The sequence below is a fragment of the Metarhizium brunneum genome, chromosome 2 (assembly GCF_013426205.1).
Source record: "Metarhizium brunneum chromosome 2, complete sequence".
In the NCBI taxonomy this organism is placed as follows: Eukaryota; Fungi; Ascomycota; class Sordariomycetes; order Hypocreales; family Clavicipitaceae; genus Metarhizium; species Metarhizium brunneum.
In genome coordinates, this window is record NC_089423.1 from 1620396 (window position 1) to 1640227 (window position 19832).

The following is a 19832-nucleotide window of genomic DNA, read 5'->3' on the forward strand; positions in this document are numbered from 1 at the left end:
GTAAAGTACCCAGACATGCTTCATGGGAGCTAAATCACGTACTATCAGAGAATAAGACAAGGCTCTGACAGTTCGCAAGTGGCCCCCTTACCTTGATGTTTAAATTAATGAGTACGGTACCTACCGCCAAATAATCTGCTGCTTGGAAAATCAACTGCTGGCGTAAGTCAAGATAACGCGATGAGAGGGGAAAAGTAACGCTGACGCTCTCTTTAGAAACCGTCCTCACCGTCCTCACATTTGCGCAGGTGCTTGAGAAAAAGTTACCTAAGCACTATAATTTCGTTGAATGGTTCTCCTCGGGGCATCATTCTATATTTGAGTTCCAATATGGCGCATGAATACTCGTCCTCTACCTACACGAAGGCATGAAATGAAGTATTGGTTCTTCTGTAAAAGCCAGGAACGGTTCTGATCTCCCGGTTGTCTCAGCCGAAAACACTCCATCTTGGCCTATTTTCAGGATCCTGTTTCCTTTACCTCACAACTGTTAAAATAGCTACGGAGCATGAAGATCATCTGTCTTCATATTAGCCGGTGTGGCAGGTATGGAACAAAACGTCTGCAGACCACTCTGTTTCCTCACGACTACCGCGCATTGAATAGTAGTGGCATGGGTCTGGAGGGTTCCACCATCCGTACTGGCGGCTCGATTGAAACTTGGTGGCTTAATAGAACGGTTGTCGTGAGTAACCCGTTACCCCATACACATGTCCCCAGCAATAATGAACGCGCTATTGACATGAGTAATTGGGTCGCGTCACAGACGGAGCACTCAGCAAGTGGAAGACATAATGCACGACTCGTCATGTTTGGTGTCACCTTGTCCGATCAGGCCAGCATCTCCATCAACTTCCCCGTGGATTCAGTGGACCATGCAATGCAGGACAGACATATCGTAATTTCACGCGCTCATAATTTTGATGAGGCTCCAGTTTCGGTCCAGCCTAGCCACAAGAGAGCACTGTCAACAAACAGATAGTCCACGTATTCTCCCTGCCGCTATTGCCGACGAGCGTGGCTCTAGGACTGAAAACAACAAAACCTGCCGGTAACTGATGATGCAAGTCAGCGCTCTAGTTGATGCTCATTCTAGAATGAGAAAAGCCCTGCCCTTACTTTTCCGATATGCCGTGATCTCCTTGCAAGGGTACGAGATAAGGTGGACCGCGCCGCACAGGTACGTTTTGTTAAACACTCACGGACCTGGTAGAGAATGTCCCCAGGAGACAGCCAAGGGCTTCATACATTTCTAACAAAGTCATCCGAGCGCTACATTCAGTGAGCGTTGAAACGCCATGGCCGTGCCACATATATCGAAGAAGAAAAATAGGATGCTAATACTCCCGTGGCCGGCATGTCAAGTCCAGTCACCAGGTCGCTCGAGTGGTACCTGGATTTGCTACGGAGTAATTGTCATGGTTTCATTTTTCGTTTCATCCAGTTTCACGACGCAGCCCTACCGAATTATGTTTGAATTTTTCCTCCAACACTCGCTACCGGATCGCCAATTGATCCAGATGCAGAGAGGCGTCTCCGAAATAAAATGGCCCCGGTTTGTGCTTCCAGTCTGTGAAAACACAAACACTACTAGTATGAGGCGGGAATTGTTGCCGGCAAGGCTGGGAAACGAGGTGCTTTCGTTGAATGGACCAAATTACTGCTTATTCCCGTCCTTGTAACTTGCACCCCCTTCCGAAACGGTATGTAATGGGACGAGATGAACCGGCCGAGCTGGTTGCGGTCAATCGGTCAGAATAATCACCGACCAAAGGCGAGGCCCGTGGATTCCGCAGTTCCCGTTGTCTCTGGTTGGTGCAACCGGCTCGTGTGGCCGGACTTTTTGGGGCCTCTTTTTAAGATTATTCTCGTTACCCGGTTTACGGATGGATAGACCGGAGATTCCCATGTCTCTTTCGGGCACCAGGTACGGAGCACGATTCGAACAACATGTGCCTGACAAAACGCCATTCCCGACCGTTGTAGCCGCTCGATCCGCTCTGCTGTACGACCGATACGTGGCCGAGGATTGTCCACCGGAACCGGAGGCAGCGCCAAAGCTCAAGATTTTAAAGCAAGGGAGGCACAAACAATGACGTGTGTTTTCAAGTCTGATATTACATACGGAGTACTAGTAGTACCATCATCAACATGGCACTGCATTCATCAGGGCACTGCGGGTCCAATCGCGACTGCATGTTTTCCATGCCAGACATTGTCGCAGACCGATGGGGGATCTCGTGGCAAGTGCCGCGTTCGAAGTTGTATTTCTAGATGGCATGCAGCCGTTAACTATCAGGTGTGAGTTACTCCAGATATCCATGGCTGGCAGACGTTAGATGGGCAGCAAGCAAATGCTTCCCAGAGTCTAAGATGCACGTAAACGTACCGACACCCCAACTCCTTTCTGCTATCAGTCCTCTACCAAAGTTAAAGGTAGCGACCACGGGTCCGGGACAGTTACAGGGTACGCAATGGAGAGTAAATTAGCTCACTAGTCAATTTGTGAAGCACTAAGGAAATGCAAGCTTGGTTAAATGCCAGAGCGCATAAGCATAACGCCGTGTAGACAACAGACGACAATGGTCATATAGGGTAGTCACGGATTTTAAAAAACCCCACGGGGAGAATTCATGCCAGTGTCATGATTATTTTGCGGCATGGCCCTGGCCAATACCATGATGTTTTCACATGACGCACGAAATAAGTGGCTGTCTTTCAGTCTAGCATGGTCACAAAAGGAACCGCATATGTTAGTTAATAAGGAGCGTCGTTTGGCTCGTGGATATATGAGTCGCGATTGTACGCCGAGTAGCCTCGGACACCATGAGACAACCAGTAGAAAGGATAATATTGAGCACTAGTTCAGCTCGAATGATAACCCAAGCCACTGCACGTGTTTCGACCTACGAAGTCGCAACATGTAACAACGGCAAGCATCAACACCCACGAGCAGGCTACATAACATTCACTGCAGAGCCGTAGGAAAAGTTATGAAAAAGCGTGTCTAATCGCTATCATGGCCCTTGGAGACACCGAAAACGACCAACCCCCTAACCAATTAATACACCCCACACATTTCCCCAAGCAAAAAAAGGGCAACGCTCGCAGCTCCGACTGCTCATTAAGACTCCCAACACTCCATGTATACAATACAGTTCCATCCGCCCCATACCACCAATGTCCCTGGGTATCAAGATCTGACGACACACAAAATACTGCGACAACGCCTAATTAGCGTCCACTCGGGTCGGAGAATTCATACCCTGAAGGGAAATTTGGCATTCCATTAGGCAGGGTTCCAATTCCAAACGGGAACCCAGAGGCCATGCCTTGGCCGCCGTTTCCTTGATCACGGCCACGACGGCCGCCTCTACCCGTGTCGTCCTCGCGGTTTCTCGTAGATTTGGGTCCGTTGCTGCCGCCCTTGTCGGTTTGCATGCGACGGCTAATAGCCTTGGATGAGACGCCTGCGCCGATTTCGATGTCGGGCTCTTCGACAGAGAGACCAGACTCAATGGGGCGACCACCGCTGCCACCGTAGGGGGCAGTCAATATCCATTTACGATCCGCCTCAGTGAGCTTATGGATAGGGATGACGCTGATGCCAGTCGCGTAATCGCTGCAGTCCCTGGGACCAAAACCAACACCCCAACGGGTCTGCAAGCCCACAGTCAGCATGGTCAAATTCACAAAAGAAAGAAAGAAAAAAAAGAACAAAGACAAAAAATACGACGATGTGAAGTCCGACTTACCCTTAGTGGAAGTTCGCTACTGCGACTATCTTCCATGCTTTCTTTGGCGGCGGCAGCGTCCTTGCGGGTCAACATTTTGACGAATGCATGTCGCTTGTCCTTGTTGACGATACAAGTTTGAACAGTGCCAAACTGGCTGAATACCCGTCGAAGCTCAGCCTCAGAGCATCTACGTACAGTACATTAGATTATGGTTCTGCAGCTTTTTGGAATCACCGGGCTTGAGTCAATGGAACACTTACGTTACACCACCCACGAAAAGGGTTCGGCTGTAGACTCTAATGTGACCGGATGGTACACTGGAATCATAGTCGACCCATCGTTCAACATGGGGAAGACTGTCGGGAGGAGTGGGACTTCGGCCACGGCGACCTGGAGGGCTACGTTGACGGTAGTCGTTTCCTCCACGACCATTGCGGTCCCGATCGTGACGACCGCTTGGGGGAGAGTTACGCCCATGACCTCGTCCGCCACGAGGGGAGTCACGAGAACCCCAGCCTCGATCAGGAGACCTAGACCTGGATCGGCCACGATATCTGGGCGACCTGATGCCGTCCTCGTATCCCCGGTCACGCCCATCGCCAGATACGGTAGCAGGGCCACCCCAAGGTTGTTGACCGCTGGTGGAAAAAGTTCCTTGTGCCGCTGGAACAGGTGGCTGGAAGCCGGTATGGGGAGCCGCAGCACTGTTGCCGGCAGCGTTATTGCTGTTTGTTGTCATGCTCTGGATCAGAGAAGGAATTTTATCAAATGGAACACCTTGGTCTGCGAGGGCTTTGATCAACATAATCTGATGCTGCACAGCCGGATCTAAGGCTCCGCCGGCAACACCAGGAGCCGCTGGGTTTGCAGCAGCATAAGGATTGGGAGGATTACTCGCGTTGTTAGGCAACGCTGGGCTTTGGCCAGCCATCTGAGGAAGTGAGAATGGAAGGGACGGCATGGTTACGGGCTGTGATGTCGGGGGATAAGATGGCTGTGCTTGATGTTGCGGTTGCGGTATCGTCGAGGACGACACAGGCTGCGGAAGGGCTGAAGGCGGTATGCTATATGATGCTGACGCTACTGGTGCTGGCGGGTTAGAAGCATTATTGTTGGCACTACCGGGAGCTGAACTCTGCCTCGCCATATTCGCAAGGGCTTCCAAAATAGAAGATCCATTTGGAGCTGGCGCAGCTGAGGCGGGAATGTGACTTTGCAAAGCAGCCAAGGCTGACGCTGGTGGGCTGCCGGGGGGAGTTGTCGAGGTTTCTGAGAGAAGCATATCTTGTTAGTAACTAGGTGTTGTATGGTCACTTCGTGTATCGGCGAGACCAGGATTGATCGAAGCCGCACGACGGACACTTCTGGACAAGAGCGTCGAATATTGCAGGGGAAAAACATACTAGACGAGGGAGCGGTCAATTTCTCCTTGAACGACTCAATCATCTGGGTGGGGAAGGTCTGGCCCTTCTCCCAGATGTCTAAGAGCTTCTTAATTTTCTCCTACAAGGTGAGTGTACGGTAAGCTACTGTTCAGGTCGCGATTCTTCTTGATGGATGATGCACTGCTTCGATGGCCGAGGTGAATGTGACAATGCCTGTGCCTGCTAAAAGAGCAGCGCAGTCTCATTTCTAGCTGTGGTGTTTTCTTGGCAACAGCCTGAGCATTGTCACAACCCAACAACCGTCGTAGTATTCATAAAGAGAGGCGCGGGGGGAGTTTTCTCGGTGAAGGTCTTTTTTGCAGACTCGAAAATTTGCGTACCTTTTGTTCTTCTGGGGCGGTTTGGAGAATGTCATTCATCAATACGGGCATCAGTTCGGTCACTCGGTGTACCCCGGCGGCATATGTACCGTCTGGCGCAGAGCTGTTTACTGGTTGTCCTTGAGCTTTTGCTTGCTCGAGCCATTTTCGGGTTACAGAGTCTACTACGTAGAGAACCCCCAACTTGTGTGTTCCAGGCGCCTTTTTGAAGTGTGTATAGATCTTCTGAATAAGTACGGATTCAGACTGTGCCGCTTTGTGGTTAGTATCTCATGAGGGGAAAACGGAAATGACGAACAACTAGCATTAGGTGATGGAATGGTAATACCTGTATGTTGGCGACGCAGAGTGATGTTAGACTAGTGATACGAGATCCAGAAACACCGGGCGGCTTCAAATTCAGCATGGCCTGAAGGCCGGCTTCCAAATCTGTTACTGCGGACGCCATAATTTTTGCACGTTCGCGATGCAGAGTTGCGCGAGAACCACTGTCTAGAGGATTTCGAAAGTAAAGGGCAGTGATGCGGTCGAGCGCCGCCACTGGGAAGGAAAAGGAAGCTAATCACCTCTCCTGTCAACTCTTCTCTCTTTTGATCGGAATGCAATGACGAGCAGATACACGACAAGTCCCTATTTCTATCGGATGGTTTGACGCCTGGTTGTTCTCTTTTCGTTTACAGAAAGTTGAGAGGCCAATATCAACGAAACGAAGAGTTTACAAGGCTCGAGATACTGTACGACCAGGCGGAAACGTGTCGGGTGTACGTGGTGGACTTGGTATTAAGAGACAGAGTACGCGACGACCTCCTTATAGTGACGAAAAGAAGAGGTGCACCACAGATTATCAAAATCGTCTTCTACTGTGATGAAAAGAAGGCGCGACGTGGTCACAGATGGCTGGTCAACAAGGTAGAGGAGAGGGACCCTTTTTGCTTAGTACGACAATCAAGCCAGATGGTGGCGAAAAGAAAAAAACAGCAGATAGCGAACAACGGCGGAGAAGAAGGCGTCAGGGCGTGAAGAACGCAGATATTCTGTCGGGGGTGAGAGTATCTGGATGATTTCGAGATCCGGCTGATAATGTCTTAGTCGCGAGGATGAAAATGGATGGAGGTGATAATGAAGGAGAGAAAATTCGATGCGGATGCGAAAGGAGGCACAGGACAGGGGAGGAGCATTTTTCTACCCAGCAGGCACTCAAAGCGGGAAGGGGCCAGTCAGGTGCGAGAAAAAAAATCCGAAAAAACGTGACTTGCAGGAGCAGCCAATGCACCGTGTGAGGACCTAAGCATTGGCAAGGTGGGTGGTACGTACCTGGAGCACAGAGTACGCCGTTCTCATGGTGCAAAGTTTGCATGGCTCTTGCTCTTGCTGGTTACCAGCCACAGCATTTGAACAGCCCCCGAAACGAAAACAGAGTTGGAACCACGGGTCAGATAGCGCCCTGGTGGGAGCGCCAATTGGTCGATGTCAACACTCCTACCTACCACTCCTGCTCCTGCTGTCTTGTAAACCCATTGCCTAGTTGACTTCAGCATCAATTGATGTGTTCAAAGCAACCAAGACCGGACTTGACTCCTTTCAATGCTGGCTTTTTTGTCTGCTAATGGCCGAACCAAGGTCTTGGGTCCAGTCTGTTCATCAGTCTTTGCAGAAAGTTAGTCATCCCACAATCCGGAATCCCTTCTCCTTTGTTCATGGCATTCTCACATTCACGGCACTGGGAGAGGTCACAGACCTCCTAGATGAAAAAGAAAAGAAAAGGGAACCCGAGTAATGTAAGAACAAGCATGTGTTGCCCGACATATGCACAGTCACTCATTGTCATTGATGGCGTCACGGCCTTTACTCCTCCTTGTACTCCATACTCGGAGCCTGCAATAGGATTTGGTTATTCAAGTCTGGTTCGTTCTTAGCCGCGTCGGCGAGGATTTCGCTTCTACATAATCGCGTCCGGGTCAGGTGGGTTCCAGCATGACGCTGTGTCCACGTTGGTTCAGGAAAAAAAAATAAACTTCATCGTCGTTCATTCTTGTTTAATTTCCACACCACCATCCCTCTTCATTTTTCCGCCGCATAACATCACGGCATCAGGTGTCACGATTGGCAGCTATGGATCGCATCGAAGTGGTGCTAAGCTGCTTGTATAGATGGATGGGTTTCACGCATTCAAGATGGTCATCAAGATGTTTATCTTCGAGCCTTTTCTCTACCTACAACCATGATATATCTGTCAAGCGGCTAGCACTAAGTTTATTCCATTGACCAGACGACCTGCTTAAGGGCGGAAAGCTGGTTCTCCCACCACTTAGCTTGGGCCTTGGTATCTTTAGGTGACCCTCGTGCTATGGCTGGCGCATTCTACCATGATGCAATATCAACGAAAAGTTGTTGACTCGATGTCATGGCAGTCTGTGTCTCAATTTTGGCTTTCAGTACGCACCACCAGACCCTACGGCACAGGCCTTGTCAGCCAATGGAAGGTATGCCAGGATTTCAACATTGAATGGAATACAAGCAGCTGCTTGTCCTGGCGCGTCTTTTGACTCCACGGCCTGCTCTGATGTAAACGTAGCGTTCAACCCCCCGCAGCTTCTGAGAAGACGACTCAATAGAAATAAAGACGATGTTTCAGCTATTACATGAATGAATACAGAGACACGAATAAGGTGACAGAAGTAAAGATCAGGTTATACGTATCATGTGCCAACTACGCACTATCAATCTAGTGGTGCAACATGTGTTCGAGAAGGCCTAGTTTTGATAGACTCGGCTGTCCCCGCGGCTAACCGACAACTAATTTGGTTGCGGCTCACCCTGTATAGGGCTAAAATAGTACGCACATATGTACGTTGTTGGCTAGCGCTGCAACATGACGGAGTACGGAGTAAATGCCGGGCATAAGGAGTGTGTTCCATACTCCATGCAAATGAAGCAAAGGGGCCTGGGAAGCGAAATTGGCCAAGCAAGACAAGGTGAGGGTGGTCCGCTCACTGACGGAACATAATTCCGTATGCCTTCGAACCATCCCAACAAAGAACTGAACTGAACCCCCTGGCTTTTCATCGTCGATTGTTTGGCAGAAGTTCGTTGCCCGCGGTTTGTTGAGCCGTGAACAGCTGGGTATTATTCGACTTGATACGCAACCATTCTGTCGCCGGGGCAGGACCGGGCCTTTGCGGAAAGCCGCCCATGCACAGCTCCACACTATTCGAAGTCAACTTTGGCCGACGACTCCAACGTCTCCAGCTCCGGGTGACTGCCTTTTCCCGAGGCACCTCCAAGTTGGTGTGGGTCGAGGAACCTGGAACGGTTGATGCACCGGCAGTGTGCGCGGGAGTGGCACATGCTGCAGAAGTGCATGGTTGGCTTCGGTCGTTTTATACACGGCGGACCACGATATTGTGCTGTCGAACAAACCACGGTTAGTTACCAGTCGACGTGTTATGGAGTGGGAGAGGGTACGTTGCAGCGGCTGGCCCGTAACAAACTCGCATGGACAGTTACTCCGTCACATCTGGTACGCCTAGGGGCTTGTAGTCATGAGTGCGCCACTATGTATGTCGCCGGGCATTTATCTGGCCTGGGGCCTTCCACTTCGGATCCGTCATCAGCCCTTCAGTTGGTGTGACGTATTGACCCTGCTGTTGGAGTAGCCTGTGGTCGGGGTGGTCAGCCGTCGTGTGCCCAGGGCAACTGGTTCTCGTGCCCAGGTGCAGCGATAAGCGGCGCCCCGCCAGTGGGCCCGATGGCGTCTGGTCGGAATCACGGAGCTGTTGGGGCAGACGTAGTAGGTACATGTTCGTAGTAGTAGTAGTACTACTCGGTACGCAGGGAAGGAACCCCAAAGCTACTTCGACCAGGGCTCCGTTCCCCCGAACCAACGGCAATACCAAGGTGCAGGGCGTGGTACGCAGTGTCGAGTTGGGAGGCCATCAACGGGGGTTGATCTCTAGAGCTGGCAAGAGAAAAGACACTGCCGGCGCTGCGTGCTGTGTTGGCAATGTCGCCGGTTGCGGGCGTTGGGGCCGATCGGGAAACACCAGACATTGATGGAAGCTCAAGCTTGAGATGAACGCATGTACATTACCCCGAAGCTGGACAAGGTGAGCGTTGCCTCTCCGCCGGGCTTTCGAAGTGACGGCGGCGTCTGCAGCCACCCCATGCCAGACGTCAGTGTTCGATTGGTGGCGTCCAAGACCCAGCACTTGACCAGACCCAACGTGGACGTGGACGCAAGGGCCCGCGCTCTCCGAGGTGCCAGCCAGGGATCGCTGGCCCATGCTAGTGCTCCGTGTAGTACTCCGTACGCAGCAACAATTTTTTTCTTTCTCTCGCTGCTCTGCTGTCCTGTCCTGCCGAGACACCCAACGCGACAGAACCTCCGTACCTAGGTAATTAAATTAGCCTTGAGACGCCAGGCACTCATCCCGCGGCCTTTTCCCTTCCGTTGGATCCATACCCTTAATAATTATCCGTTTCTCCTTCCTCTCTGCTCTTTCGTCCTTCCTCCTCCTCTTTACCCACATCCATTTCCCACAGCCGTTATACAATGGCCTCTGTTTCTCGCCTTAGCAGCTCTGCCCTCCGGGCCTCGCTTAAGTCCCAAGCCTTCAATGGCCGGACCGTAGCCTTCAATGGCGCCCGTTACTACTCGGCGAAGACCCAGGTATGCTTGATTGATCAGAGATGGCGCTGTTGTAGATTTCGCGTACACTAACACGACGCACCCACCAGACTCTCAAAGAACGTTTCGCCGAACTCCTCCCTGAGAAGATTGAGCAGATCAAGGCTCTGCGAAAGTAAGGACCGACCCTGTCGACCACGTCTCCGCGCCCCTAAGTCATTAGCCTTGACTTCTCCAGAGACTCGAGCGAGCTGGATACAGAGACGTATGGCATGCGCCTAGCAATTGCTAACACAAGATTCCTCTAGGGAGCATGGTTCCAAGGTCGTTGACAAGGTCACTCTTGACCAGGTCTATGGTGGTGCCCGTGGCATCAAGGCCCTCGTCTGGGAGGGTTCCGTCCTTGACTCTGAGGAGGGTATTCGGTTCCGCGGCAAGACTATCCCCGAGTGCCAGGAGCTTCTGCCCAAGGCTCCCGGTGGCAAGGAGCCGCTTCCTGAAGGTAAGTTTATCGCTGCGGATACAATGAGCTTTGACCGGAAAATGTAATGTCTGACAATGGATGCGCAGGTCTTTTCTGGCTTCTCCTGACTGGTGAGGTCCCTACCGAGCAGCAGGTCCGCGACCTCTCTGCTGAGTGGGCTGCCCGTTCCGACATCCCCAAGTTTGTCGAGGAGCTGATCGATCACTGCCCTACCGACCTTCATCCCATGGCTCAGTTCTCTCTGGCTGTCACCGCTCTCGAGCACACCTCTTCTTTCGCCAAGGCGTATGCCAAGGGTGTCAACAAGAAGGAGTACTGGGGCCACACTTTTGAGGACTCCATGGACCTCATTGCCAAGCTGCCCAATATTGCTTCTCGCATCTACCAGAACGTCTTCAAGGGTGGCAAGGTTGCCCCCATCCAGAAAGACAAGGATTACTCCTTCAACTTTGCCAACCAGCTGGGCTTCGGTAACAATAAAGACTTCGTTGAGCTGCTCCGTCTCTACCTGACCATCCACACTGACCACGAAGGTGGCAATGTCTCTGCCCATACCACTCACCTGGTCGGCTCGGCCCTCAGCTCACCTTTCCTCTCTCTTGCCGCCGGTCTCAACGGTCTTGCCGGCCCCCTGCACGGCCTGGCTAACCAGGAGGTGCTTCTCTGGCTCACTGAGATGAAGAAGGTTGTTGGTGATGATCTCTCTGACAAGAACATCACTGACTACCTGTGGTCTACCCTCAATTCTGGTCGCGTTGTTCCTGGCTACGGCCACGCTGTTCTCCGCAAGACTGACCCCCGATACATGGCTCAGCGCGAGTTTGGTCTCGGTACGTAATGTTCACACGCGCCTTTGAGTCTCAAGATATAAAAGCTCTTTTTTTTTTCCAAGTATAGAAGCTAATTCTTCTACAGCCAAGATGCCTGAGGACCCCATGTTCAAGCTTGTCAGCCAGGTCTACAAGATTGCTCCTGGTGTCCTGACCGAGCACGGCAAGACCAAGAACCCTTACCCCAATGTCGACGCCCACTCTGGTGTTCTTCTGCAGCACTACGGTCTTACGGAAGCTAGCTACTACACCGTGCTGTTTGGTGTTTCTCGCGCCATCGGTGTTCTGCCCCAGCTGATCATCGACCGCGCTGTTGGTTCTCCCATTGAGCGCCCCAAGTCGTTCTCCACCGACAAGTGGGTTGAGATTGTCAAGAAGCTGTAAAATGCCTTGCGCGGCACAATGAATGATAGCTGGAGGAGTTCAGAGCAGGCTTAAAAGGGAGATACGAGTCGACGGTGTTAGACGGAGCCTTTGTTTGATTTGACCAGGGCACGGCAGCGTGTTGGAGGGAACAAAATTGAGGGGAGTGATAGACGGGCTGAGGTTTCTCGGCAGATACCAAACCCCACTGGCGCTAGACTTATTTGTACACTATGATTGGGACAGTTTATAGAAATAATGAGATAGAGATGCCTTTGATGGCAACTTGTGCAGCTCCAAGTGGTTATGATGTGCAACTCCAGATGCAGATGCGCCGAAGAGCCGAGGCGACAGGGTTGAGCTAAGCTGCGAAGTACTAGCGAGAGACAAGACGCGCCCCAGAATCATGACTACGTGCATTTGTAGACTTGCGCTGCATCGCGGACGAGCCTGGAGAATACGCGCCTGTATCACTTCCCATTGATGGGCTCATCCTTTGCGGACGACGGTTCCAGAGCACGGAGTACAAAGTAGGGGCCCTACAATTCTTACGCCTGTAGAGAACAGCCCTGCGCTCTTGGCATAGAAGAGGTGCACAGATACGAGCCAATTGCACAAGGGCAGCACAGATGCAATGGTGCTCACCATTCGCGACACACGTGGGGGTTCTGGGATCGAGACTGGAAAAGTTGACGTTGACAGTAGCACAACAGTGCCTCGCAGCTTTTCCTCAACAATCGAGTGGTTGAGACATTGGGGAGCCCCATGGCTGGTACAAGAGGGACCCACAGATGCACCTGGACGTTCAACCCTGAACGGAGTGGCTGAATTCAGGCCTGGGGGTTGAACAGCGTTGAGGGTTGATGGCTAATGGCAGTGATGTGTTGTTGGGATGACTGCAATGGAATTGGTGGAGGAAGGGGGGCTTGCGCATTGCGTCGCAGTCATTATTAAAGAGCAGAATGCATTTTTTTTTTTTTTTGTCAAGATCGAATTGGGAGCTAGGAGAGAGAGGTGCGGACGGGAGTGGCTGCTGGCGGATAAATTCAATTGGAGAGGAAGACCATTGTACGGAGGAGCAATAATGTACGAAGTACGGGGTACGTGTGAGTGTCCTCCCAGGTGCCGTCTTGTTGCGTACTGCTGACCCGTACCGTGTACTTGCTCCCTGGCCTCAGTCAACAAAAATCACTATCCGAGTTCGGATCTGACAAGGTCGCCTGTTCCTCTGTTATCCTACTCGTCCTCCGCATATGGTCTTGGATCATCTTCCCCCTTTTCTTGCATTGCCACATTGCTGTCTGGTCATTCCATGACACTCTTCTCTTCGTCGCACTCGAAACCCCCCCTTTCCCCCTTCCGTTGCGTCCAACAAGACACGGGCCGATAAGGTTTCTCTTCTTGGAAGAACATAGTAGTACTACTTAAGTAAGCAGGCACAGTAATGGATCAAGAATGGATCCCTGTCTCGACTCTGGGCCACGGCCATCTCTGCTAACTTGTGCCTGGCCAGAAACACGTGCAATCCAGATCTCTCTCGCTCTCCGGGCATTCACGGACCTGCCACCAGCCGCCCACGCGCCAACAGCCTCGGTCATCCCAATCTTTCCAGCGTCGCCTTCCCCATCTCACAATCCACTTGGGCGCATCTCACGTCCATCTACACCCTCCATCCAATCCCGCTGTACGGTCTTCGGAGGTGCATCCTCCACTTTTTGCCTTGTCTAGACATTGACTTTGCCCGGGCCTCGTTCGGTCAGAAGCAACAGGAGCAGCATCAGCCGCAGCCGCAGCCGTAACAGCTTGAATTTATATTCCGTCTGACTCAGCACAACCACCAACTCGCGCTTCTCCGTCTCTCTCCACCTATCTACTACCTACCCGCTCTCCAACCTCCTCTTCGCGAAGAAGCACCCTATTCCCTTGGTCAGGGCCCCTTTGAATCAAACAAAACTCCCAGAGCCATGGTCGCGAGCGCTACTCTTCCCGCCCCCATTGGGGAGCCCCAGAAGTTGGAGAAGAAACCCATCAAGTTCTCCAACTTGCTCCTCGGTGCCGGTCTCAACATGTTCGAGGTCACCACCCTCGGTCAGCCTCTCGAGGTCGTCAAGACCACCATGGCTGCCAACCGTGGTGACAGCTTCGCCACGGCTTTGGGACGTATTTGGGCCCGCGGTGGTCCTTTTGGCTGTATGTTTGTTCCTTTGTTCCTCTTCTCTACTCTGTTCTGCCCCTTTCGGGACCCAACATCGATGCCCTCGTCCATTCCCCCATGCACTCGCCGAGTCACATGCTAACCCGGCCATTTCTCTGCGCAACATAGTCTACCAAGGTCTCATCCCCTGGGCTTGGATCGAAGCCTCAACCAAGGGCGCCGTTCTTCTCTTCGTCGCCTCCGAGGCCGAGTATTATGCTCGCGCTGCTGGCGCCTCCGAGTTCGGCGGTGGCATCCTCGGCGGCATCACTGGTGGTGTTGCCCAGGCCTATGCCACCATGGGTTTCTGCACCTGCATGAAGACGGTCGAGATCACCAAGCACAAGATGGCGGCTGCCGGCGTCAAGCCGCAGTCTACGTTCCAGACCTTCATGGACATCTACCGCAAGGAAGGTATCCGGGGTATCAACAAGGGTGTCAACGCCGTCGCCATCCGTCAAATGACCAACTGGGGCTCCCGCTTCGGCCTCAGCCGTCTGGCCGAGACCTGGATTCGTTCCGCCACTGGCAAGTCGGAGAAGGATAAGCTGTCCGCCATGGAGAAGGTTATTGCCTCTGGTCTCGGTGGTGGTCTCAGCGCCTGGAACCAGCCCATTGAGGTCATCCGCGTCGAGATGCAGAGCAAAAAGGAGGATCCTAACCGACCCAAGAAGATGACTGTCGGCAACACTTTCCGATACATTTACTCCAACAACGGCATCAAGGGCCTGTACCGCGGTGTCACTCCACGAATTGGTCTCGGTGTCTGGCAGACCATTTGCATGGTTGCCTTTGGTGACATGTGAGTTGTTTGCAATCTACAAATCCCTTGACTAGGCTTGTACTGACACCATGCAGGGCAAAGACTTATGTTGAAAAAGTGACCGGTGACTCGGTCTCAGCTAAGCATTAAGCGGCGTTAATTCAGGGCTTTTCATTATAATCATGAGAATCGTGCGACGCGGGTTTATTTCGCAACAGATTTCTATGGAGGTCAAATCAAGTTTATTTCTCTTACATTTTATGAAAATGCGTGAGGCAAAAGGGGGGTAAATGGTTGTGCTTGCTTTGTTCCAAACGGACAAGAATCTGTACGATCATGGACCTTGTAGTTAGAGTCTTTTATTTTTGTGTTTATTAGTTGTAGACGTGCCGTTGGGCGTATAAATAGACGGAATGGATGAACATTTTGTGTGAGTGACCATGGCTGAATCCATGTGATTCAGGCATACAAAGCACGAGGATCGTAAGCGCGCCACGTTTACTCTCAGATTTTGCTCATGTAGTGTAATGCACGGAGCAGCATTCATTACCCATAGCTATCTCTAAATCAAGGGGTATCAAGCCTATATAACTCCAGCTATATTTCAGTACAAGCACCAGTGGGCTAAACAAGATGGATGATGCAACAATCGGTTCGTGGAATCAATCGGTGTCCACAGGCGTCTCTTCGTACATAAACTCCCACCCTTCATCTCCATCCATGTTGAACCGGACTCCAAGATTGACCAACTGGCAAAAGGACCAGTTGTCTAGGGAACGCGAGTCAAAATCCTTGGCCACATTCTCATCATGAAGCGATTTTTCAACCCACGTTTGGACAGGAGGTCCTTTCAACCTGCGGATAGACCTTGTTTCAGGACCGAGACTGGCCTCCCTCGCTGCGCGTTGATTCCTCTCGAATTCGGGGAGCAAAGGGCCCTGCGGGTCAAAGTAGGCGTGGGCGTCGAGGCGAAAGAGTCCTGTGGAGGCGTACGCCGGGCCTTGGACGGCGCCGATGACTGGGTTTGGATGGAGGATGAGACTATTTGAAGACAGGTATCGGTCTCGCGAGTACTGAGCAATGGAAGCATCTGATGGAGTGGAAGCGGGGAAGGGGGAAGACGTCGTTGGAGGTTCGGGTTCTGGGTGGGGGATAAACGGCTTTGGACGGCGAACGCGGCGATTCGTGCCTGGGATTGTGAGGAAGTGCGAGTCCATCTCGTCTCGGTCATCTACGGAGAAGAGAAAGACGCGGCCTGTTGCGTCGCCAACGACGAGCTTGTTGTGGTTTGGGGAAAAGACGCCGCACGTTATGGGGCCGGGTCCCTCGAGGAGATTCCTTACAAACGGACGGCGCTTCCGTCGCACGTCCCACACTTTGACGACGCCATCACTTGAGCCTGTATAGAAGCGGTCTGGTGTTGTTCCCCAGGCGGTAAACTTGACACCTTCGTCTTCCTTTTCTCGGTCGCAGATGACGGCGCCTAGGGGTTCCCCGTGCTTGAGGATGTGGGCGGGTCGATCGCCCTGTGCCGTGTCCCAGATGTAGACACGTCCGTCTGTACAGGCAGCTGAGATATAGGAGTGGCACAGAGAATTGGGCATGATGGTAAGCTCATTGATATCAGAGGCATAGCAATCGAGTTTTTGATACTCGCTGTACGCGCCATCCTCGCGGTCCCTGTCCAGTTGAAAGATGTGGACATGTGTGCGTACGCCGTGCTCAACAATGAGTCCAGACGGCGAGGTAGCAACGATGAAAACTGGAAGGATGGGGTGCCACACGATTTCGAAAACATTGGCGGTTGTGACGGTCAGAACAGGAACTCGGCATCGTCGCTCGGCGTCCCAAAGTACAATCTCGCCACTGTGAAGCTTGTCCACTGGAATATCGGCATCGTCACCGGTGAAGCTGCGAGGGGAGTAGCCAATGGCCAGCAGATGGTGTGTTCCAGGTGTTTGCCCCCATTGCATGGTAGCAGGGCAATAAGCCCATTTGTCGGATCCATCAGCATCGGTTCGGGTGCAAGATATGGTGTAGTAATAACTGTCCTGTACGTTGTTCGGATCAACAGTATAAATGCGAATTGCTTGGGTAGGGACATCTGCAGCAGTAGCCACTCGCCCGGACCCGTCTTTGGCGGCGACAACGAAGTTGACGTTGCCTTGGTGGTGCCAAGTTGCCGTGGCCTGCATGGAAGTTCCGTCTTGAGCTACGCTCCACACCTTGACGGTTTTGTCAAAGCTCGAGGTGAAAGCTCGACCATTCATTTCGTCGTAGTCGGTCGACACGACGGACGAGTATAGCCATGGGTCTTGGCTCTGGCGCATAGCTTCCGTCGAGTTCTCTCCCTTTTCCACAAATGGCCGTGGTATTCGATGGTCCGGAAACGCTCGCAGCGTGCCTCTCTCTGTGGAGCAGAGTAGTAGATTTCCAGGCTTGTTGTACTGCTGGTTATGCGCATCCGAGTGTGCCGTGGTACCACATATAATATTACCGTCAGGCACCCAAGACATGGCGGAAATATCTCCCGCACAGTTGGTAAACTCGGCAACGAGTGACAGGCCGTCTTCATGGCATTTTTGAAACTCATTTTGGAAATTTTCATACCGTCTCATTCGGCCGAACCCAACGTTTCCCTCCATTTCCCGAGCCAAGAGCAAGGCTGGCAAGCGATTGGCACGTCGGTTCCTTGCTCTTCTCTCGGGGCTGACTTCTTCCAGGGACAGCACCCGTGAATTATCTGGCTGGCTGGCTTTGCCAGCACATAAATCAGAGCACAAGTTGTAAATATCTTGCTGTGTTCGTCCGCTTATCGAGTCCCCGATAATTCGGGGAACATTATAATGTCGTAATATCTGCTCTAGACCTTCCCTCGTCCTCGGAATGTGCTGTGAAAGGTGCTGTCCCACAATTTTCATAATTTCTGCAATCTCAAGCGAGGAAAAGTCGGCATGATATACTGCGGGAAGCTGCACCCTGTGACGTGCTACATTGACAGGACGATTCACGCCTAGGGTAATATCTTGACGGGCCGAATAATGCAAGTACGGCCGTCGCTGCAGCTGTAACCACGTGCTGGCAGTTGGCAAGCCGTCACTTGACTTCGGTACGACATATTGTCGTCGAACTCTCGGCCTAGGAACCCGTGTTGGGCCTGTGTCGGGTTTTGAAGTTGGTTCAGCGGACTCGAGACGCTGGAAAGCCCTCTGCTCCGCTCGCAGTGTGAGTTTGGGTCTGACCAGTGCTGACGATGGGGCTTCTTCCTTGATCGGTTGTGGTTGCGGTCTTCTGTATTGCTAAGACAATGTCAGTGGCTGACCTGGACGCCGCATATATGGCTCCAATAAACCTACAGTAAGACCTGCCAGTTGCTGGACAGCCTGGGTAGCCAGTCCCTCAATATCCGCTCTATCCTCTGCAGTAAGCAGTCCATTGCTCAGCTGGACCTTTTCTCGAAATCTTGCGCTCTTAAGCAAAGTAGTGACAGCCTACGGGCACTTTGTTAGACCGTTTTTTTTTTCTCACCATGGAAATTCTTCTCCAGCAAGCAACGTCCCCCCATAGCCACCTACCTCGATTGCAATTGTGTCTACAAGACAAGCATCTCGTGCCAGCTCATCAACAGCTTTTTGCACATATGGAAGAAGGTACTCCCGCATACGCATCTCTACATGCTCTGCCCCTGGGCCGTCATTTTCCACGCGTCTCTTCTTCGCAGGCGGCTGTTGCGAAGCCAACTGAAACTGCTGGGTAGGATCTCCATGGTTATAAGGGGACGTCAAAGGCGTAACCGTCGTTGGCGTGTCGAGCGTAAGGTCGATGACGACTGGAACAGCCGTGGCTGTTAACGCGACACTCATTGGAGAAGTCACAATGACCGTGTCTTTCCTTCCCAAAGCGTGCCCAGAGCACAGCCTTGAGATGAAAAGACTTTAAACACGACGTTCCACTGGAAACACAGCGTCATCAGCTTAATATAATATTTAAAGTGGGACAAACGGCGCGTTTTGGTGGTGATAGTTCGCGTAGAGAGGTTGGTTCACACTGTGGTTAGCCTGGCGGAGGTAATAAGAATGGCAGGTTGCCTAAACCACTACTCGGCCTCTTAATTACCCGGGTAACTAAAGGTCCTAGCCGGCCGGAATATCTAAAACCCGATACCCCCTTTCCCCCAGCCGAATTCTGATAAGCGCTAGGCCTCAAATGAAATTAGAGAATGCTTCAGATACATGGTGAAGAGTTAACAGTCTTTCTAACTTTTTTGCTAAAAGTATCAATTGAACGAATTTTTACTACTAAACACTCAAATCTTACTCCTAACCATTTAGTCAACTATTAACCAGAGTCGCAAAACGTTTACTGCTCTTTATCATTTTTTAACTTCACAAATATGTGCCAGCACAGGATGCCTTGGCAAACAGTCTGACCGACGGGGGGGCCTTAACGACATCTCTATGCCTTGGTCCTTAAGAACGTCCTGCAATTACTACATATAAGAGGTGTTAGCCGACAACTAACAACTAGTAAACCGGATCTAGGCTTCTGAACTGGCCAAGCATTGACTATTAATGTCCATGTCGGGTTTCTAGCTTCAAGGCGCACTGTACGCCGCAGCGGGGTGGTCACCAGCTGATTGTATGTGCTGCCGGACCTTTCTCTACGTTCAATTGATTCAATTGGTGCGTCAGGCAGGCACACCTCTCTGGCACATCACACTAGCTACTTGCCTACTTGGGTATCTTAGTTGACGACTGAGCTCTCGAAAGCAAGCGCAAGCATGCCTAACTCGCGCCCTTACAAAATATTACAACTAAACCTAGTCGCGTATGGTTTTGAGCACATTTATATACAATTACCATATTGGGTACGACCAGGCACACGGTGTACGATTGGGCCCTACTTGTAAGTTGTTGCAGTTCTGGCACGAATCCTGGGATAGGCTGAAAAGAAAAACTTAATTAATAAAATACCTGTATTTTAGCTTACCAAATATGTAATTTCATGTCTAATATTACTGTTAGTGTGTGAATTAATTGGGTTGACGAGCCGTAAACATGACCACGTAT

At 51.6% G+C, this 19832-nt stretch overlaps 4 protein-coding genes across 4 annotated transcripts; 2 read left to right on the forward strand and 2 right to left on the reverse strand.

The window, feature by feature from the left end:
• Positions 1–3234: 3234 nt before the first annotated feature.
• On the reverse strand, positions 3235–5950 carry NRD1 (the record flags this gene model as incomplete). Its single annotated transcript, XM_014691363.1, has 6 exons — positions 3235–3660; positions 3756–3924; positions 3998–5006; positions 5141–5240; positions 5503–5748; positions 5831–5950. The coding sequence occupies 6 exons, from the start codon at positions 5948–5950 to the stop codon at positions 3235–3237; spliced, it is 2070 nt and encodes a 689-aa protein (XP_014546849.1).
• A 4104-nt stretch (positions 5951–10054) lies between these two features.
• On the forward strand, positions 10055–11827 carry cit-1 (Citrate synthase; the record flags this gene model as incomplete). Its single annotated transcript, XM_014691364.1, has 5 exons — positions 10055–10171; positions 10240–10304; positions 10438–10631; positions 10700–11443; positions 11529–11827. The coding sequence occupies 5 exons, from the start codon at positions 10055–10057 to the stop codon at positions 11825–11827; spliced, it is 1419 nt and encodes a 472-aa protein (XP_014546850.1).
• A 1943-nt stretch (positions 11828–13770) lies between these two features.
• Positions 13771–14913, forward strand: YHM2 (Citrate/oxoglutarate carrier protein; the record flags this gene model as incomplete). The annotated part of the gene is made up of 3 exons (XM_014691365.1): positions 13771–13996; positions 14130–14802; positions 14859–14913. The coding sequence occupies 3 exons, from the start codon at positions 13771–13773 to the stop codon at positions 14911–14913; spliced, it is 954 nt and encodes a 317-aa protein (XP_014546851.1).
• Positions 14914–15425: 512 nt separating this feature from the next.
• Positions 15426–18626, reverse strand: G6M90_00g034550 (uncharacterized protein; the record flags this gene model as incomplete). The annotated part of the gene is made up of 3 exons (XM_066130153.1): positions 15426–18062; positions 18120–18254; positions 18339–18626. 3 exons carry the CDS (start codon positions 18624–18626, stop codon positions 15426–15428), a joined length of 3060 nt encoding a protein of 1019 aa, XP_065986243.1.
• Between the last annotated feature and the right edge of the window lie 1206 nt (positions 18627–19832).